Source organism: Camelus dromedarius, chromosome 23 (genome assembly GCF_036321535.1).
Source record: "Camelus dromedarius isolate mCamDro1 chromosome 23, mCamDro1.pat, whole genome shotgun sequence".
Classification (NCBI taxonomy): domain Eukaryota; kingdom Metazoa; phylum Chordata; class Mammalia; order Artiodactyla; family Camelidae; genus Camelus; species Camelus dromedarius.
This window is the reverse complement of record NC_087458.1, coordinates 5,827,479-5,846,722: the sequence shown is the minus strand read 5'-3', so window position 1 is coordinate 5,846,722 and position 19,244 is coordinate 5,827,479. Positions and strand designations below refer to the sequence as shown.

General features: G+C 45.0%; 1 protein-coding gene and 1 long non-coding RNA gene across 7 annotated transcripts; one reads left to right on the top strand and one right to left on the bottom strand.

Moving 5' to 3' along the window:
• The first annotated feature begins 10 nt into the window (after positions 1-10).
• Positions 11-15,687, top strand: LOC116148128 (uncharacterized). Of its 3 annotated transcripts, none has more exons than XR_010377465.1 (3): positions 11-224; positions 2,596-2,729; positions 6,999-14,417. It is a non-coding gene; the product is annotated as an uncharacterized LOC116148128 (long non-coding RNA). The 3 variants fall into 3 exon arrangements; XR_010377466.1 differs by lacking the exon at positions 2,596-2,729 and adding an exon at positions 15,364-15,687 and having other exon boundaries at positions 19-224; positions 6,999-8,227; XR_010377464.1 differs by lacking the exon at positions 2,596-2,729.
• CHTOP (chromatin target of PRMT1) lies at positions 9,844-18,347 on the bottom strand. 4 transcript variants are annotated; one of them, XM_031436252.2, is made up of 6 exons: positions 18,043-18,347; positions 16,974-17,055; positions 15,483-15,636; positions 12,846-13,032; positions 11,898-12,035; positions 9,844-10,249 (listed from the first exon to the last, which is right to left on the bottom strand). In XM_031436252.2, exons 2-6 carry the CDS (start codon positions 17,036-17,038, stop codon positions 10,044-10,046), a joined length of 750 nt encoding a protein of 249 aa, XP_031292112.1. In that variant the 5' UTR covers positions 17,039-17,055; positions 18,043-18,347; the 3' UTR covers positions 9,844-10,043. The 4 variants fall into 4 exon arrangements, with proteins under 4 accessions (XP_031292112.1, XP_031292113.1, XP_031292115.1 ...); XM_031436253.2 differs by having other exon boundaries at positions 12,846-13,029; positions 18,043-18,330; XM_031436255.2 differs by lacking the exon at positions 11,898-12,035 and having other exon boundaries at positions 12,846-13,029; positions 18,043-18,333.
• Between the last annotated feature and the right edge of the window lie 897 nt (positions 18,348-19,244).

The window sequence follows — 19,244 nt, the reverse complement described above, 5'->3', positions numbered from 1 at the left end:
CGGGAACTGAAGCCCGCAGAAGTGCGTCGCCAGGGGGCGCCCAGGAAGTGCCGGCTCCGGGCCGCCGCCGGGATTCCTGGGAAATGTAGTCTCTGGAGCCCGTGGGGCGGGAGAAGGGCAGGGCCCGAGACCTCACGGGAGTTGTAGTTCTTTACAGGCCTTGAAGTAGCGCAGTCTGAAAGTCTCCAGACTTCAGGAGCTGGGAGAACGAACCCTTTTGTGGGGTGAGTACTTTTTGTTTTCCCCAACAGAGGAAAATAAATGCTTATATCCCCAGTTGTCCCATGTTAACTCTCCCATGTTAACTTTATGAGAAAGCCAGATTATTTTATTAGCATTTCTAAATTTAAATGTATTTTATGGCACTAAAATACCAAACTGCAATAATTCAACTGCAAAATTCAATAATATGAATATTATTTAGCCTTAGAAAGAAATGAAGTTCTAGTAATGCTATGACATGGGTTAATCTTGAAATACGTAATGGTAAGTGAAATAAACCAGACTCAGAAGGACAAGTATTTAGTAATTCCACTTATATGAGGTGCCTAGAGCATATTCATGTAGTTTTGGGGGAAGGTATAGCTCAATTGTTAGTGCGCTTAGCATGCACAAGGTCCTGGGTTCAACCCCCAGTACTTCCTCTAAAAATAAATAAGTTAACCTAACTACCTCCCCCCTCAAAAAATAAAATAAGTTTAAAAAATTAAAATGTAGTTTTTATCTCTTTATCAAAACAGTGTTGCCAGGGGCTGGGGGGAAGGGAGAGTGGGGACTTACTGCTTAATAGGTACAGAGTTTCAGTATGGGATGTTTTAAAAGTTCTAGAGATGAGTAGTGGTAACGGTTACAGCATAATGTGAATTTACTTATTGCCACTGAACTGTACACTTAAAAATGGTTGAAGTGGTAAATTTTGAGTTACGTATATTTTGCCGCAGTAAAAAAATCTTTTAAACCTGAGTATTTCATCTTTGCATTTTTTTCTACCCTCAAAATTTTTTCTTAGTTTTGTTTTGTTTTTTATGGCTTTCCAGAGAGTTTACATCTCTTGTTGAATTCTCAATGAGACACACAGTCCTCTGTCCCTTGGGTTCTAATGTGTTCCAGTGGCTCACAATAAATGGGCGCCATAATGTTCAGCCTTGAGCTTTGATGAAATAAAATTCCTATTTTAAGGCAAAACAAGAAAAATGTAAACATAAAATTTTTTCCCTGCCTGTTTGGGCCTCCTCCCTCCCCTGTGATGTGCATCGTGCATCCACATTATGTGTTAACCAGCTCTCTCCCAATGGCAGAAACACTTTCTCCATGATAAGGATCAATTTTTCTTCTGACACCAGCCATGTAACTCCTTAGAAGATAACATTCCTTTCTCAATCTTGTAAGATGTCAAGATGACCCACCACTCACCTTGTACGTGCACATGCCTTTGGTAAACCTTATGTACAATGCCAATATATTCTTTCCCTTAAAGAACGTGATTGTTGCACAACAGACTGGGTCAGATGACCTGGGGAGATACTGGGCTGCACCTAATGGAAGTTCTTAGCATAAATGCTCACTTATGATGTTATTAATGTTACTAGCTATATTACTTGTATTCTGCCTATTTAATAAGATTATTGTTTCTTGCATTACCAAATGTGTGATTGAGCCTCTGATAAAAAGAAGGGTGCTTAGGTGACTTGAAGTGATTGACCAAATATATAGTTCTATAAGATACTGATTGTAATAGTGTAACTCTAGATATGGGAAGATGACAAGAGAGTGGTCTTATTCTGGACCAGACTAGTAAGACTGGTGGTCCAGAGACATTTGGCTGTTAACAGGGCCTACCTAGTCCAGTAATAGCAGATTGAGTGGCCTATCAACGAAATCCTCACCTCACCTGGGAATGAGCATTCCTAGCACCATGGATCAAGCTGGCTATGAAATGCCTCCCAAACCTTCATTGAAATTAAAATCAAAAGTAGAGGACTATAAAATAATGTTGCCCACCATCCAGTTCTGTAAGAATTAAATCATTAGCCCTGCAGTCACTGACTTACCCTGAAAGGAATTCAGGATCAAAATGAGGCACTTTGTGCTCTGGGAAAACTGGCAGAACTGGCCCTCAGGTAGTTAGATAGTTTCAGGAGAAAATTCTGTGAATGCAGTTTCTTACATTTTCCCATACTTAGAAAAGCACTAAAACCATTAACTAAGATATCTGTTCCTCGAAAATAGCAGTAAACTTCTGCCAAGATGTGTGCTTGATTTCACATACTTGTTTGTCAAAATCACACGTATACTAGCCTCCCCGCTTAATTCTTAGTTCTTTGGAATAGTCCTCAGAGCTTCCTGAAAGACTGTTTCCCAGTTTATAACCCTCCTGTTGATTCGAGTAAAATTTTCCATTTCTTTCTCAGATTGAACACTGGTTAATTTTTTGCTGACAGCTTCATGCTCAGGAATAAAGAGAAGGTGTTTAAATCACTGTGGGAGAGTAGTGGTCAACAGCTCTAAACCTGAGACCCCGATCGTAATAACTTTTAAAGCCCTGCACACTTTTTATCATTTATTATGCTTGTTTCCCTGTATCTTTTGCTCTAGTGATTAGAGGCAAACTCTCAGGAGAGACTGGGGGCTTATTTTTGGAGTAAGCAGCAAGGAAAGGGGGTAGCCAGGGCAACTGCCACCTGCTTCACAGTCAGACTTTCAGAAGAGGAAGCCCAGGGGATAAAGTGGTGAGTACTGAAGAGGGAAGGGAAAAGGGCCAAGCCCTTGAGGCCTGCTCTGGGGATAGAGGAGGGGCTGGCCTCAGCTGGGGAAAGGGGTAATGGCCCAGTGTCTAGACAAGAAGCCCCCCCAAGTTAGGCCACAGCCCTTTCAGGTACCTCTTCCAAGTAGGGTTGCCAGATTTAGAAAGCAGAACAAACAAAAATCTCTGGGACACTAGGTAAATTTAAATTTCCGATAAACAACAAATAATTTTTAGTATAAGTATCTTATCTGGTAATCCTACTTCAAAGGCTGGTTCTCTGAGGAAAATCACTCTGTGTTTTGTTTTTATGCATTCCTTTCCACTTGCTTCTTTTGAGTTCTGTCTCACGAGGGCATTGTAACAGCCTCCTGACTGGTCTTCTTGCCTCTAGTCTCTCTACCCCCGAGGTCAGCCTGCATTCTAAAGTATCAGATTATATAATAACCCTGCTTGGAGAAAGTAAGTGCTCAAAGGGACTTTTAGAATCCATCTTTTCTTGGTTCCTTGGACACCTCTGTGAGGGAGGCTGGGCAAGGGTCTTCCAGAAACCCTGAAGTTTGATAACAGGTTGAAGGCCAGTGCCAGTTCAATTATTCATTCTCTAAAGACTTATCAAATTCCAGGCGTCGTGGCACAAGGCATTCAGCACAAAGCCCTCTCCTCCCCATTGCACCCATATCACATAGCAGTGGCCCTCTAGTCCTTGGCTTTCCCATAGAGGCTGAAGGAGATGCAGGTCTTTGGAATAGAACCCCCTTCTCTTCTGTCTCCCATCTCCCCAGCCCTCAGGCAGTGCTCCTCGCGGGCTGCCTGAAGGTGGGTCGTCTGGGGTTATGTCCACCAGAGCGCTCTGCGCTGTGCTGAGTGCTGCCCTGGCTCAGGCAGTGCAGACACACAGAATCCTCCGCCACCCCCACATCCGACGTGGAGCCTGGATGTGGTGGGGCAGGGCATGGTCAGTGTGACCAGAGGATCTTTCTTGTTGGGAGTGGGGCACAGAATGGTGTGTGGTGATGGCTTTCACTATGGAGGGGACCTGAGAGTCAGACTCTTCTGGCCTCTTTCAGGCCCAGGTAAGGGACAGGGGTTTCCTGGTCCACTAGCTTTGTGCAAGGTCAGGACTTTGGGGAGCCCTACAGTGCTCCACTGGTGGAGCTGAAGCGGGCAGCAGTGGGGGTGGGAGGGGAGGAGGGGTAGAGCGGGCAGCCAGGAGACCTGAGATTGCCTCTGGTTTATCAGCTGGTGCTTGGGAGTTGTCATCTCCACATCCCACATGGGCGAGTTCTCTGGTCAGACCAGGATCCGGTCAGACTTCAAGACTCCTGCTTATCACAAAGGGGTCAGAGGCTGAGGAGTACAGGGAGGCCGAGGAGGCCTGTCCCCTTCTTTTATCTTTCTTGCTTAGTGTTCCATCATCCCGTCTCTTCTCCATTTGCTGACCTGGTGTTACTCGTACAATAAAATTTCCTTAGAGGATGGTTTTTCAGTTAAAACCTAAAGGGTAAAGCTTTAGAACATTTTGGGAGAAACAGTTTCACCCAAGACTTCCAGACAAGCTTTTTCACTATGTATGCCTCCAATCCCCATGTCTTTTGGGTTCCTTGACCCAATTCCCATGTGTGTGTGCATGAGGCGGGGTGGTCCCTCACACCTCCAACAAGCAATTCTCAGATACCAGCAGGGTGTCTGAGAATTCAGTCTAATTCTGACACTGCCTGGAGACAGCATCAGATTCCAGTGTCAACTGAAAAAAAAAATGCACAACCTGAAAGTTGAGAATTGTTTTATTTGGGCCATCACTGAGGATTTAAGCCCAGGATACAGCCTCTCAGATAGCTCTGAGGGACTGTTTCCAAGAGGTAAGGGAGGAGCAGGATATATAGGAGTTTTTGCAAACAAAAAAACAAACCCAAAACCAAAACAGGTATTAGACAGGTAGTAGAACATAAAAAGATTACTACTAATTAAAGAACAGACATTTCAAGTTAATGAATTTAGTACTTTTCTATGTGTGGGAAGGTGCAAGAGTCTGGGCTCACTGAAATTATTCCTCTGACATGCACCTTAACTGTCTAGGGCCAGTGTCCTGTTTTTCTCTATCCTGACTCCCATCAGCGTGCACCTTCTGGAGCTGCTGTAGCGGCTGATGGTTTGATGGCTGCAACATCCTTTGTTTACTGAAATGGCAGGTGACGTTCTTTGTCCAGAACAGGTTAAAGTTTGTCCTACAAGACTGCCACCAGTCCCACCCCCACTTCCCACCCCTTCCCGCTTCAGACAGGTCTCTACCCTCCAACGCTAGCTCATGTTGATACCTGTACTTATGACAGCTGGGTATTAAGCCAGAGGTTCTCCTCCTGCTAGGATTCACTTAATTTGTTAGAAGGGCTCACAGAACTCAGAGAAACATTTTACTTACTAGATTATAGGTTTATTATAAAATAGTATAACTCAGGGACAGCCAGATGGAAGAAATGCATAGGGCAAGATATGGGGAAAGCGTGCAGAGCTTCCATTCCCTCCCCAGGCAGGGCATTCTCCCCAAATCTCCACCTGTTCACCAACCTGTAAGCTCTCAGAACCCAGTCCTTTTGGGGTTTTATGGGGACTTCACTACATAGGCAAGAATCACTGGCTGTTGAACTCAACCTCCAGCCTTCTCCTCTTCAGAGGTCTGGGAGCAGGACTGGAAGTTCCAACTATCTCATCACAGGGTAATCAGCCCCCGTCCTTAGGCTACTTGAAGCTTTCCAAGTCACTTTATTAACATAACAAAAGACCCCCTTATTGCTCTTTTCACAGGGAATTCCAAGCATTTTAGGAGCTTTGTGCCAAGGGCTGGGGCTGAAGGCCAAATATGTATTTCTTATAAATCATAGTGTCACAACAAATGTGTATAAATCTTAAATTGATAATCACCTTATACTAAAGGGTAAAGAAATTAAATAAATCAAGCCTAAATGGGGAATCAAGAGAATCCTTTAAGGAGGCCTCATGGAGAAGTTCCAGGGTCAGAAATGAGATACAAGCCCCCACTGTGACAACCATGTCTATATATGTGTGTGTGTGTGTGTGTGTTTGTGGAGAGGTGAGTCCTTAAAGGGCCCCAGAACCCAGGGGAATGGAGGCTTAGGCACCCTTGCCCTTCCCACATTGCCTGGAGAATGAGGTTGAAGTGGGATGGATGGGACAGCCGGTGGGAAGAGGAGAGGGGACACAGAGGCCAGGCCAGGCCAGGTCCTCTTCCCAGGTCCCAGCCTCTCTGAGCCCCAGGCCTGCCCCACTTACAGTGCTGGTCTGCATGCTGCTCACTGCTGGGAGGTGGGTATTAGCTGAAATTACCTGAGAAGTCCCCAGGGAACCTGGAAGAGGGGAGGAAGGGCCAGCCATTTGGGCTTATGGGGGCTGGAGCCCTGTCGGCCTGTCCTGGCCTCTTGCCTGGAGGCTCAGCTCTTCCCAGGGTGTAAGACCATGGGGAGTGGGTGGCTGTCGTACAGGCTGGGTTGGGCAGCAGTGCTTCTGTTGGCTCCAGATCTGTTATCACAGGGTCCCTGCAGGGGGGCAACTAGGGAGACAGAGCAAGAGTAGGCCAGGGAGAGGCATATGCCCCAAACTGTCTCCTCATGGATGCTCAGGCATCCATGACTCCTCTTGCTCTGACAGACATCCCAGACATCAGCTGGCTAGGAAACTGCTGACCTCGTGGTCTTCCTCCCATCTGCACTGCCACTGCCCAGGTTCAGGCCAGCCCTGCTTTTTGTTTGGACTAACCCAAGTTTCCCAGCCTCCAAGGTCCTCCCTCTACCCATTTTCACTTCCCACCACCATTCTATGTTAATCACCCCATGGCATCCTCCTGCTTAAAGTCATCAATGACTCCCCACTACCTGGAGCATAAAGCCCAAGCTCTTCAATAGACAGGCTCCAGGCTACCCGATGTGATCAGTTGTCTCCCATCCTACTTTGAAGGCCCAGCACTCACTCACTTTCCCTAGCATACAGCATGCTCTTTTAGGCCTCAGTACCTTTGTATTTGTTGTTCCCTCTCCTCGGAATATTTTTCCCCCTTCTCTGTTAAACTTTCCCTTGACTTTCACAGTCCAGCTCATAAATCTCTTCTCTCCACTACCAGTGCCCTTCTAACAAACAATGCCTTGTTCATGTCTGTATGGCAAGCCCTCGGCAGATGGTGGCCAAATGAGTCAAAGGCTGACCCAGGAGCCAGGCTGACTCTCTGTCCCACTCTACCCAGGACACCCAGCAAGGACTGAGGATGGCGTAAGTGGGCATGGGCCTCAAGGAGACACCAGGAACTGCAGTGAGCAGCAGGTGGAGCTGGAAGGCCAGTGACTGGTAGGGAAGTTCCCTGTGCCCACTGTTGAGGAGGAATTCTTTCATGAGGTAGGAGGGACACAGAGGAGGCAGAAAGGGAAGGGGGCTTAGGCTCTAGTGGTCACCTCATTGCCCATCTTCACTGGGACCAACAAGGCAACAGCCCCCCGACCCCTTCCTCGCCAGGATGCTTCAGGGTCCCCGGACCACTAGGTCAGCTTGCCATTTCCATAGTAAAGTTCACAGATGCTAGGAATAGCAGTTTCAACCTGGTCTCAGATCACTGCCCTGCAAGTTGGGTCTGTGCAAGACAGGTGTAGAGTACATGGGGCAAATCCTTTTGGACTGACACCAGTGGGTACTAAGAGCACTAGGCCAGCAGGATGGGGTGGGACTGGAAGCACCCTGGGCAGAGGTATCCTGGGGCTGGAAGAGGCTGACAGTGAGCAGCTAAGGCACACCCAGCACCTTGGGGAGTCTCCCTTTCTCAAAGGACCCAGGTGTTCTGGCCCCAGCTTCTCTTCCTTAGTCTAGGGGGCTGAGGCATCCAGGAACTCTATTCTGAAATGGACCCCTCCCCCAATCATTCCATCAGTGGATGGACTGGCAGTGGTGGGAGACCTCAAACACTTGCTGCCATTCTGTCCCTCTGTCATTTCCTTACTCCCTCAACACTTTTTATCCTAGAACCTTGCCAAATGTATTCTCCAAATAAGACAGACATGGGCAGAGGTGCGGGCAGCGTGGAGATGGAATTGGGCACTGTGAGAACCACTCCTACTACTAGAGGTCCCCACTGTGGCCCCTCTGCCTCTCTAGCCCTGCTAGGTTCCCCTTCCCTCATGTAAGCTCCAAAACCCCATGCCTCTTTCACTTTTATACAGAGGACCTCAGCAGATTGGGGGGGGGGGGGGTTTGGCACAAAACTACCAGATTAAAAATACCTTGGCAGTATATATACCTGTTAGCTACTTTGGGGGAAGGTCAAAGTATTTAGGAAAGGCAGGGCTGGGGAAAAGTCCCACAGAGATAGGTCACCCCAGGTTGTATAACTGAAGAGGGTAAATAAAGGGACCCACTCACCCTGCAGCTCCCTCCCCTCTTTCTCCCAAAGGTATCCTGGAGGCCCTGGAAGATGCCTGATGCAAGGTAATCAGTGAGTGTGAAGTCTGCAAAGGGTAGTCTGCCCACTGCTAATCATCTCTCCCACAAAAGAGCCTTGGGGGCTGAAGAGTCTGGGGTCTAAGAAGCTAGCCTTACAACAAGCCTTGCCCATAAAAAAATGTCTTTTTTTGCTCCAATTAGAGATTATGAACACTTTAAGAAAGGTTAAAGACCTTAGCCTCACAGTCCACTCGTATTAAGAGAAAGTAATTGTACATTTCAAAACTAGGTCATGTTGGTTATGCCAGCATGACTATCCTCTAACCCCACATGATCTTTCCCCTTCCACCACTAAGCTGCTTCACAACCTTTCTAGAGGTTAAGTAGCCCAGATCATACAGGTGGGATTCAAGTTCAGGTTTTCCTGACAAAACTTCCTTCCCAGCCTGCAGTGACACACAAGCTCCCAATAGTTCAGGGAGCCAGGTAGCTCCATGGTAACTGGTTTGGTTGGAGGTGACTAGGTTGGATCCTCTTTTCCCTTAAACAGCACAAGGCAAAGGGGAAATCAGTGCCAGAATCCTGGATACTGCCTCAGACCATCATGCTTGAGCTTCCTATGGGCCAAATGGGTTGGTACATTATTTTGGGTGGCTCATCTTCCCACAGATTATTCAGAGGGCAAATTCTTCACCTTCTTCACCACATTCCCCTCCTCACCCTTAATTTTAATACAACTATGAAGAAAAGAATTCTCAACTCTACAAGGAATATATGAAACTATTGTTATAGTGGCCATACCATTTCAAAGAGCCTCACAAATACAAGAGAAAATCTTGGTTGGATTTGAGAAAACCATTTCTTGTTACAGTGAACCAGAAACAAAACATTCCACTGAAACTGGAACAGTTGACAGCAAATGATTTAACTTAATTAAACCTTCAAGTAAGAAAAGGGTCAAAGCCAATGAATGCAGAAGCCCAAAACTGGTTTGAGATTAACATAAAAATAGCATTTCAGCATGGGTATCCTCTGACCCTTCCCACCAGGTATCTGCCATCATTTCCCTAGCCCTTTTTCCCTTCCGAAACATCTGCCACACCAAATGGCTTTTCCCTCTTCTGCAGGTATAACCCAACCCAAAAATGCCCCTTTGGACACGATGCAAAGCCAAGAGGAAAGTTTATAAATTTCATTCCAGGGTAGAAAGTGCACATACTCAACCCAGCACACTGATTATGTGGTGTCAATGTACATGGTAATAACTGTAATGAAATCAGAGCTGCTACCATGTGTAACCTGTTAGGTGGATCTGTAGCTATGTCAATGTTCCTAATTTACAACACTAAAACATCAATGTGGCAGAATGCACGTTTGAGCTCCAGATTTTAACACTTTTTAAAAGCTATTAAAAATGATGTAAAACAGAACTGTATCTCAGAAATCTAGATTTTAAGAAGGAACATTGATGGGCTCTTTCTGGGACTTTTTCATGGGGGCACAGAGATGAACAGAGGAAACGTTAGAATGTCAAAGCTTATGACAGGTGAGGGAAGGCAGAGGTGGGAAGAGGGTGTCCTAGCCACAAGGCCAACACATTCATATTGAAAGAGGCGAAGGAAAAAATTCCCAAACAACAACAAAATCAAACCAAACCCAAGTCAGAGGAAAAAAGGGTTTCATACAACACAGTATCAAAAAGTAAAAGGAACACACTAAATGCACAAACTGGTGGCAAGTCAGTCCGCCTATTATGATAGGTCCTTCCAGCATCAGTCAGGTTTCTTCTCATCTGTTATCTCAAGGTTATTTACAGATGTGTGACTTTAACAAGAGTCTCTCACAGGAGGGAAGGCAGGCTTCAGTCATTAGTTTCGGGATCTGTCTGTGCCATGTAGGCATCCAACTCAGCATCCAGGTGTCCTTTTGTTTTTGACATGTATGCATCCAATTGGTTGTCCAGCTGCTCCTTGGTCAGTACAGGGCGAGCAAGGGCACCTCTCCCTCGTCCACGGCCTCGGCCTCTGCCTCCAAAGCCCCCTCTTCCCCGACCTATCATACCCCGACCTGGCCCAAGGGGGAAAAAAAAAAAAAGAAAACAGTTACAAGTAGGTTTAATGGGTGCTATGGTAAATGCCCCTTAGAGCAGTGGGGCCTAGCTGAGAAAGACTGAAGGGCAGGGAAAAGAGGAGAAATCTGGAAAAACAGGAAACAACACACTGGGTAGAAAGCAACACACGGAAAGCACACATAATGAAACCCTTACTACATGCTCATCTCTACATTTTTATTCTATCAAAAAAGCAAGGGAAAAATATTTAACTGATAATTTAAAATTTCTTAGTCTCTTCTAAAACAGAAAAACTAAAATCTGAGACTCACTTTAAGTTTACAATTAAAATACAAATATAGATAACCCCATTTAGTAAGACAAGAAGGGCACAGAGAAACAGGAGTATGAAGCTAGACAGTTTTCAAATTAAACTTTATTGGAGAGCCTACTGAAAAATTAGCTCATTTCTCCTCAAATTGATCATACTAACAAGTGACCCCATGTCAGGAGACTGAGGAATTATTCTGGCATAGGAACAATGAAGGGAGATGGGGAAAAACATTTTGAGTAGTCCTAGTCACTTCTACCTACATTTCTAGTCACCTTATAACAATGATGGTTATCTGAGAGGTGGTTTCAGTTCAATTATCAAAACATACCCAGCTTTCTGAAAAGCTACTTTAGACCCCCCACCCCCACCCAACCAAGATGTCTCAGAAACCAAGTCAAGATAATTTGGAAACATGCTATTTCATCCTGAAACCCAAACTAGTTTGCGCTTCACTCAATAAGCCAAGCAACATATAATGCAAGAAAAGAAAACAAGCCCTCAGTTATCAAATTTCCTTTCCTAATAGTTACTATCCTCTGGCAACTTCAAGGTCATAAATTATGGCAGACCCACCCTACTCTTTAAAGGGACCAAAGCAAATATACACAGGAGCTACAAGAATAGAATTTTTTCCCCTGGACAGGTGTTGTTGGGAGTTTTCCACTAAGCTCTAAGCCAGAAAACTCCCATGAGATTCAGCATTAACAGCAACACCATTAAACTCTTTCTCAATCTGGGTCATGAGCTCACAAGACAAGTATCACTAAATCTTGAGGTAAGATTATCAACAAGAGTCAGTTAATTAACTGACAGGATACCATTTTGCTTTCTACCTTGATTAAAAAAAAGTCATCTCTGGCTTTGCATAGACACAAACTTTACTTGAATTTACTTGGTTTCAGAGTCAGTAACTAGCTCCCAGTCTCATCATCTTTAACTCTGCTACGTTTTTTACATCTCCCTCTTCTCTCTTAGACTAGAAGCAGGGGTCTGAGCTATGGGGTGGGGTGTGTGGTGATGGGGCAGGGACAGAAAAAGGTAAAACCCCAAACTGACCATTTTGTCATTTGAACAATACAATTTAAATTTACAACAACCTAAAAGACTGAAATAACCTGGCTCTGTAACATGTACCTGACTGTCCTAAGAAACCCCAAGACAGACTTTCGCACTACCAGCGTATGAATTCAGAAAATAAGCCAGTTTCATAAAACAAACAAGACAAACAAATAAGCCTGCCTATGACTTGAAGCTGTGCAGAAAGGTGGCTCTGAGTTTTGAAGGGAGAGAAGTAAGGGGGAGCTATTCTCTGAAGTTGGTAGCTGACTAACCTCTACCACCGATTCCGCCACGACCCATAGCTCCACGCCCTAGGCCCCCTCTCCCAGGACCTCCACGACCTCGAACACCACCTCTTCTTAAGCCCATTCGGGGAGCTACGGCTCGTCCACCTCGGAGCAGGTTTTGACCTTGGAGAGGAGGCATACAATGTATATGCAGGTAAATCCAAGAGAGACAAAGTAGATTCTAACCGAAGGAAGGCGGTGAGGGTTAAATGAGAGTTAATTCAGTTAATATTTAGGTTGGGTAGGGAAAGCTGCACACTGAGTGTGAACAGATTAAGCAGCTCTTTATTCAATCAATTCAACAAGCCTGACCACAAATCCTTTTATGGAAGCTGGGAGTTAAGTCAGTTAGTAAATACATACATTTAATAAATACCTATTGAATAATCACAGATAGGTGCCTAGCATTAGTTAGATTTAAAAACAAATGATATGGTTCCTGCTCTCAATACATTTTTGTAGGGGACAAGAACTTATATAGGGAACAGAGTAACAGTGCCCAAAATGTAACATGTAGCTAAGCGCTATGGGTCAACTTGTCCTCTTTTTTCCAGATGTTTCACTAGCACCAGGAACAGAAATGATTAGTTAAAGTATAGGCCAAAAGACCCATACATTTCTTAGATTTGACTTATTTCTAGAACTTGAATGTGCTTTGATTCAGGCAGCAGCAGGGTGTTTTAAAATGGAATGGAGATGACATGAATTACCTGTTGTTACGCAGGTCATAGCCTCTCACCATTGCACATTATCAGAAAAGGAATGGTATCGATAAAAGACATGCAGCACTATTAAAAATATGTGATTTCAAAAGTTATTAATTATATTAATACAAATTCAGGCTTAAAGATGTTAAACAAATGTGTCCATAAGCAGCCCAAGAGAAAAGGGAAGGGGGTGAAGCCCGACAATCATCAGATACATAGCACTGACCTCGGAGCGACATCCCGCCCCTAAGGAGGGTTCTTGTGGCACGTCCCCCACGTAGTCCTCCTCTGGGCAAGCCTCTCTGGATTATGGGCAGGCCTCGTCCACCGATTGCTCCCCTGGCCAGGGCCCCTATGGGTCGGCCTAACCGTGCCTGGATGTTACTCTTACCCAGGCGCTGCTTTAAGCTCTTCTGGAAGAAAAGGTGTTAGGAATTGAGATCAAAAAAGCAATCCAATGGGATTTGGCAACTCAAAGTGCAGAAAAATAGAAGCAAGTGAGATGTCTGTGTGGAGAGAGGTAAGCCTGCAGTGGGCGTCATAAGGATCCCAAACCAGAAGCAAGCCTTTGCCTCAGGACATGGTATAAAAGCAGAATTCTGATCCAGAGCTTCTAAGAAACTTAGAGTACGGCCCCATGAAATTGGCATCACCACAAATTACCTCACTAGAGACATCATATATCACCACTTTGAATTTAAGTTTTAATAAGAACTTCCCATATTTCACATCCTGGATTCTGCTGTTTTTGAACCACCAGTTGACAATGATATGACTTGATTCATACCTGCCCAAGGACTACCACTGTCTTCAAAGGCTTACTCAAACACCATAGAAGTTCATCACACTCTGGGCAAAATTTAAATTACAAGTTCATTTGAATTCTTGTGACTTAAGAACAAGTTTGATTTCTCAGTCAAAGAGGCCAGTGTGTTCCATTTTTCCTCTGAGTATCTATCTCCAGACGGTCCACTTTTTACCTTAAGATGTAAATAAACACAAAAAAGTCAAACCTCCTTTCCTTACATTTCTTAAATAGCCATAATTCCATGTCTACCTTTGCAAACAACTCCATTAAGTCAATATAATGACTTTTAATTAAAAATAAAAATGTAACTCAAATGTATCTCCATAAAGCCAGCCAATCTTGCATGAGAATTAAGAAAGTTGAGCTATCTTCATAAAACTCAGGGCCACATTTGAGGACAAGGACATACCAGAAATAGGAGATTTTTCAATAATCTGTCCCTCAAAGAGAAACTACGAAGATCAGTATCTCAATTAAATTCCTTCAGAGGGTGACTGTGTAGCCTTGAACACAACCAAAGCCCTAGCAAAGCTGTTCTCCTATAAAGCAGTAAGTCAATATGAATGAAAATAAATTAGGAGCCCTCAGGATTCACCTACAAATGACTACCAATGATTTTCTTTGCAACCATATGCTGTGAGTTGTTATTAGCTTTCTAGTATATTTCATAAACTGCTTATCACCAGAGGGGCATGCTCTCAACAAAAGCACACAATTATGAGGTCAGGACTTCATTCCGTAAGTCCCTTATGTTTAGTCATCCCTAGTATATCCTCCCAAGACGTGTGCTTTAAGAGAAGGTTCCGCACTTAGTTCTTCTCCCTTCCCAATCCTTATTTGCCACCAATACTGGTCTCTAACATTGAGAAGAAGCTTGCGGACATCAACTGTACCATCCAGTTTCCATTCCTACTAGAGCTGTGCTGTACGCTGAGACAACCACCAGCCACATGTGGCTGAGTGCTCAATAGTCAGTGTGTCTAGTGGCTACTGTATCGGAGAGCACAGATACAGAACATTTCCATCACTGCAGAAAGGTGTATTGGACAGCACTGCTCTAGAGGCTACATTCTGCACAGCCTATGTTTAAAGTTTCTTATGGAAAGGCCCTTTGGAATGATTTATCAGACTTATCTTCAGCAATTTTTATTATTTACTCTCAGAAAATAGTGGTGCCTTTCACTGCTTTCCTGAGTCAGGGATGAATGCAGTCACTCCAAGGCTTAAGGTAGCTGAAGCAGAAGGCCTTGTTTATTTTTGGTCAGTGAGCCCAATGGTTCAGGATGGGGGTGGAAGGGTGTTATATTTAACTGCTGAATTTATGCACAGCCATGCAGTGCTATCAGTTAAAGTCCTTACAGTTGCATGGCACCGCCCTCCAGACGCCCAGCCACAGCTTGGACATATCCTTCCACAGCCACTGTCCGGACTTGCATATAAAGTCTATGAATAATAAAGAGCAGGTTTTATTTCAGATCTGAATAGGATTATCTATTATTGGAAATTTGAAAGAGAACCCACTAACTCTTAATTACTCAGTGTTCTTAATCTACTCTTCTGACAAAACTTCAGGTGCTGTGGAGATAAAGGTCACCCTACTCTTTGTTTCACATCAAAAAACTTTGACTAAGAGGAATTTCAGACTCCCTGTACTAGGGAAGAAAGAAAAAAAGCATTTCCCTAATTTGTAAACCATTTAATAGGGAATAAAGGATTTTTTGAAGATCATCCAAAACAGACACCAAAATTTATTTGTGGAAAAAGCCAGTGAATCTATTTTAAGGGCAAAGGATCAGAAAACAAAAGAAATTAATACTCATTGATAACATAGAAACAGGCCACATTGATGGCAAACTCCCTAAAAGAGAAAGACAACAAAAAGTTACTTATTGGTACCTGCCAAAATGGAAATTCTCTGAACTTCTCTTTCCTCCAGAGAAGTTCAGCTTTTGCCCTGAGCCACCTTGTAATCATCCATCACGTCCTGACAGCCTCAGTGGATTGCCTGACAGAGATCACCAGCTGCTTCTGGAGTGTTAAGATCCATTCTCTCACCTGCTTAAGTTTTAATGCTGCCTGGACAGAGGGTCTATTCTCCATCTGCTGGGCCAGTCTTCTGTTTCTGGCACTGGCTAGCTGCTGTTGTTGCTGCATCGAAGCCCGAATATTCACTGGCATCGGCTGTTTGTTCTTCAGCATATTAGTAAAGCTTCAAGGTCGAACAAAATGGATGTTTAAATAAAAGCTTTATTACAAAACATTTATTGGCATTTTCATGGCTTGCTAGACCAGGAGCTCCAGATCCCACGAACTTTAAGTAAAGTGGTACACTTAGATCAAGGCTGATGTGGGTTAAAGACTCCTCTGCTTCCACAAACTTGCAGGAATCAGAAACTTAGAAATGCAGCTAAGTGCAGCACATTCAATCAAAAGTGATAACAAGGGCTCAGGTAACGGCTTTTAGAAAGGTGGAAAGTAAGAAAAACAAATAAGCAGATATGATAACAAGAAGACAGAAGATGTAGTTTCAAAGACAGACAAAGCAAGCCAAAACCTTCGGGGACCTGAAGGTGCATTCTAAGGGCAAATATAAGGAAGAACCTGAGCACCTTCAAAGCCCTTGGAAATTATACACCCACATAAATTACAGGAGTATATCACATTTTCTCTATATTTGCTCACTCAGTAACATGTGAATATGGAGAATTAGTGAAAACGTGAATATGGAGAATTAGCGTATCATACCTTAAGAGACAAGCAGCAGCACATATGCTTCAGAAAAGTCAAACAAACATTAAGTCAATCTTTCAGTGGTCTAACATCAACTTAATAAAATCACTGGTGAAAGGCACTAAATGACCAAAGCTCTTGGAGACAGAAATCTTAAGTCTCAAGTGATTACTTTTTCTGACTCCAAGCGACTACTTCGGGAAAAGTTAAGGTTAGTTCAATTATTTAAGAGCTTGTGAAGACACTCTTCTATTTATTCCTATCAAAGTAAGTTTAATGGAGTGAAAGAGAACAACACTTAACTTTAAGAATCCAAAACAAAAAACAAACTAAAAGCAGAATGGAAAGAAAGTGAAATGGAGCAAAGCAAGTGCCTCTTACAAGGCCCAAGAATGACATTCGAGGGCCTTTGGACATATTCATAGCTTGCTACCTGCCTCTTACAGGCCAGACACAACACTGCTGGCCTTGGACTGGGCAGCAAGCCTACTGCAGCCAAGGTCTCATGCTACTGAGCTGCACCACCCCTGTATCAATGTAAAAAAAAATGTGAAAAGGGAGGGTGTGAGGAGTCTTTTTAAAATACATCCCACCAGATAAATATTTCAGATAGCTTAACATAAAAATCTACTGATAAGGGGTTTTGAAACAACCGCCCAATTTGTTTTGTGTACCACATAAGATGCAATTAAGAACAGAGGTCTGTAGCCTTCTGTTGGTATTTAGTTTAAAACCGGTTTTTGAGCATTGGACCCCAGGGCCAACTTAAGTAATGTTTTCTTATGAACGAGCTGAAGTTGCTGTTGGCTGCCTCACCGCTCATTTAGAGACATCTTGGTGGTGCTTTTTAGCACAACTTTCGGCGCTGACTGTGCAGCCATCTTCAAATCCCGAGAATCTACAAAGGACAATGGGCAGAATAAGCAAATCAGAATGATGACCACCTCATTTCAACAAGGCCTAAAGGCCCAAACCAGAAATCAATGGAAAGGCACGTATCAGTGACTTCTGATGATCACTTTAAAACTCATTTCAGCTGCTTAAATTTATAAGCCAGTCACCTGAAGTGAATAAACTTTCAGGCCACATGACAGAAAATATCTGCCCAAGCCTCCAAAATGGCAGTCCTAGACTTAGCTAAAGGAAGTGTTAAGAGTTTGGTTTTTCATCTAGAGCGGTCCTTCTCAACCTTGGCGGCAAGGAGCTTTTAAACAAAACACAGAAGCCTGGGCCCAAACCATTTAAAGCACAATCCCTGATGTTGAGGGCTGGGGATCAGCAATTAAACGGGGGGAAAAAAAGTCTACCTCGGCGCTTCTTATGTGTAGCCAAAATTGAGAACCACTGATCTACAGAGATGATACAGGTGTATCAGTTTCAAAATTGGCTTTCGACTCCAAAATCAAGCAGGGGCCTTGGCAAGGGACTGGGGACCTGGCGGGGGGGGGGGGGGGGATAAGGAGGAGGAGAAGTAAAGGTTTTCTAAATGGGCACTCACCTGGGAGTCACCTCCCAGAGAGCATGCTACAAAATTTAACCCTAACGCTGCCATTACTCTCCAACGTTCCCTAAAGTCGTGAAGTCCTCCTCTGATTTCCCTACCATCTCAAAGCTCCGTCAGCCCCGCCAACTTTGTTCAACCCGCCAAACAAGGTTCCTTTTCATCCCTATTAAATCCCAACCTTTCCCATCAACCCCGCGGCTGAGTTTCCAGCTCGGAAAACTCCCCCTCCCCCGCCTCCCTCTCTGGGGCTCCGCCCCCTCCCCGGGGCGTCCGCTCTCCGACACCCTATCTGCTTCCACATCCCCACAGCTCCCGCTCCGCGTCCGCCGGGCCCTTCAGCTCCCCAAGACTCTTGCCCCCCTTCTCACTACAGAAACGTACCGAAGGAAACGGACGCCAGTGCTCCTCCCGGGGCTGCCACCACGGCTGCGGAAGGCGGGCCGGGGGCCGGCCGAACCTGAGTTGACGGTGGAGGGGCTCGGGTTAACTTGGTGGGCGGTTGGTTAGATGTGTTAAGCGGTGGAGTGCTAGCTTAGTTCGTTGCTGTTGGCTGGCTGTCCGGTCCGCTGGTCCGCCTGCTCGCCCGGCCTGCCCTTTCCTGCCTTTCACCACAGCCGCGGCCGCCAACTCCCGCTCGGTGCCCAAAACAAAATGGCCGCCACGCCCAGTGCGGAGTGGGACCGGCTAAAATGGCGTCGACGTAATTACGTCAGACGTCAGATCCGCGCACAACTAGGGGGCGGGAAAATTTGTGCCACGCCTGCGCGGGGATCGGGAAGGCGCCCTAGAGAGTAGGCGGGCTTTAGCAAAGGCCCTGTCTGGGTTACGCCCTGCGCTCCGCCCAGGTGGCCGGTGGCATAGCTCTTGGGTTTTAAGGGAACTGTGCGATAGTGATTTGGGCCGCTCGGGGCAGATTTGGTGCCCACGTAAAGGATGTTCCTATTTCCTCTCGCGTCCCTCAGCGCCTCAAGCTAAGGCAGACAGATTAAACTTTTTTTACGCAGACGTGCCTCGCTTTCTCTTCCGGACCACGTGGCCCGGGTAATTTCCGCTGGCTCTCCACTTATCATTTGCCTGGCTCAGAGAGTTGTGGATGGCCATGGGGACCAGGGCCGGGAGCACACCTCTGCTGGATCCTATGCCACTCACCACCGCTCTTGCATATTTGTCTCTTCACTTCCTCCCCAATTTGGTCTAACCAAATCCTTATTTGCAGGGACCTTTGCGTTCCTGCTCCCCCTTCCCTTACATTTCCTCTCGCCATCTGCCATCCATGTGGATTCTGATGCAGACCTACACGGGATTTTCCTTACGCCTGGGCACACAATAAAAGGCTTGAATGTGTGAAGAATGAGTGAATGAACACGTCTTCATTCGCTCCCCCTCCCCCGCCCCCAGGGGCATCGGATCCTTTAATTTTCCTTTCTAGCATTTATGTTTGTGTTTAATGGTTTGGCATCCTTACTGGACTTTACCTATGTGACGCTGAGGGTTGTATGTGTTTTGCTCACTGCTGTATCTCCAGTTCCTATACAATGTTTAACACATGTTAGGTCTTCAGTAAATATTCTTTGAAGGTTGAA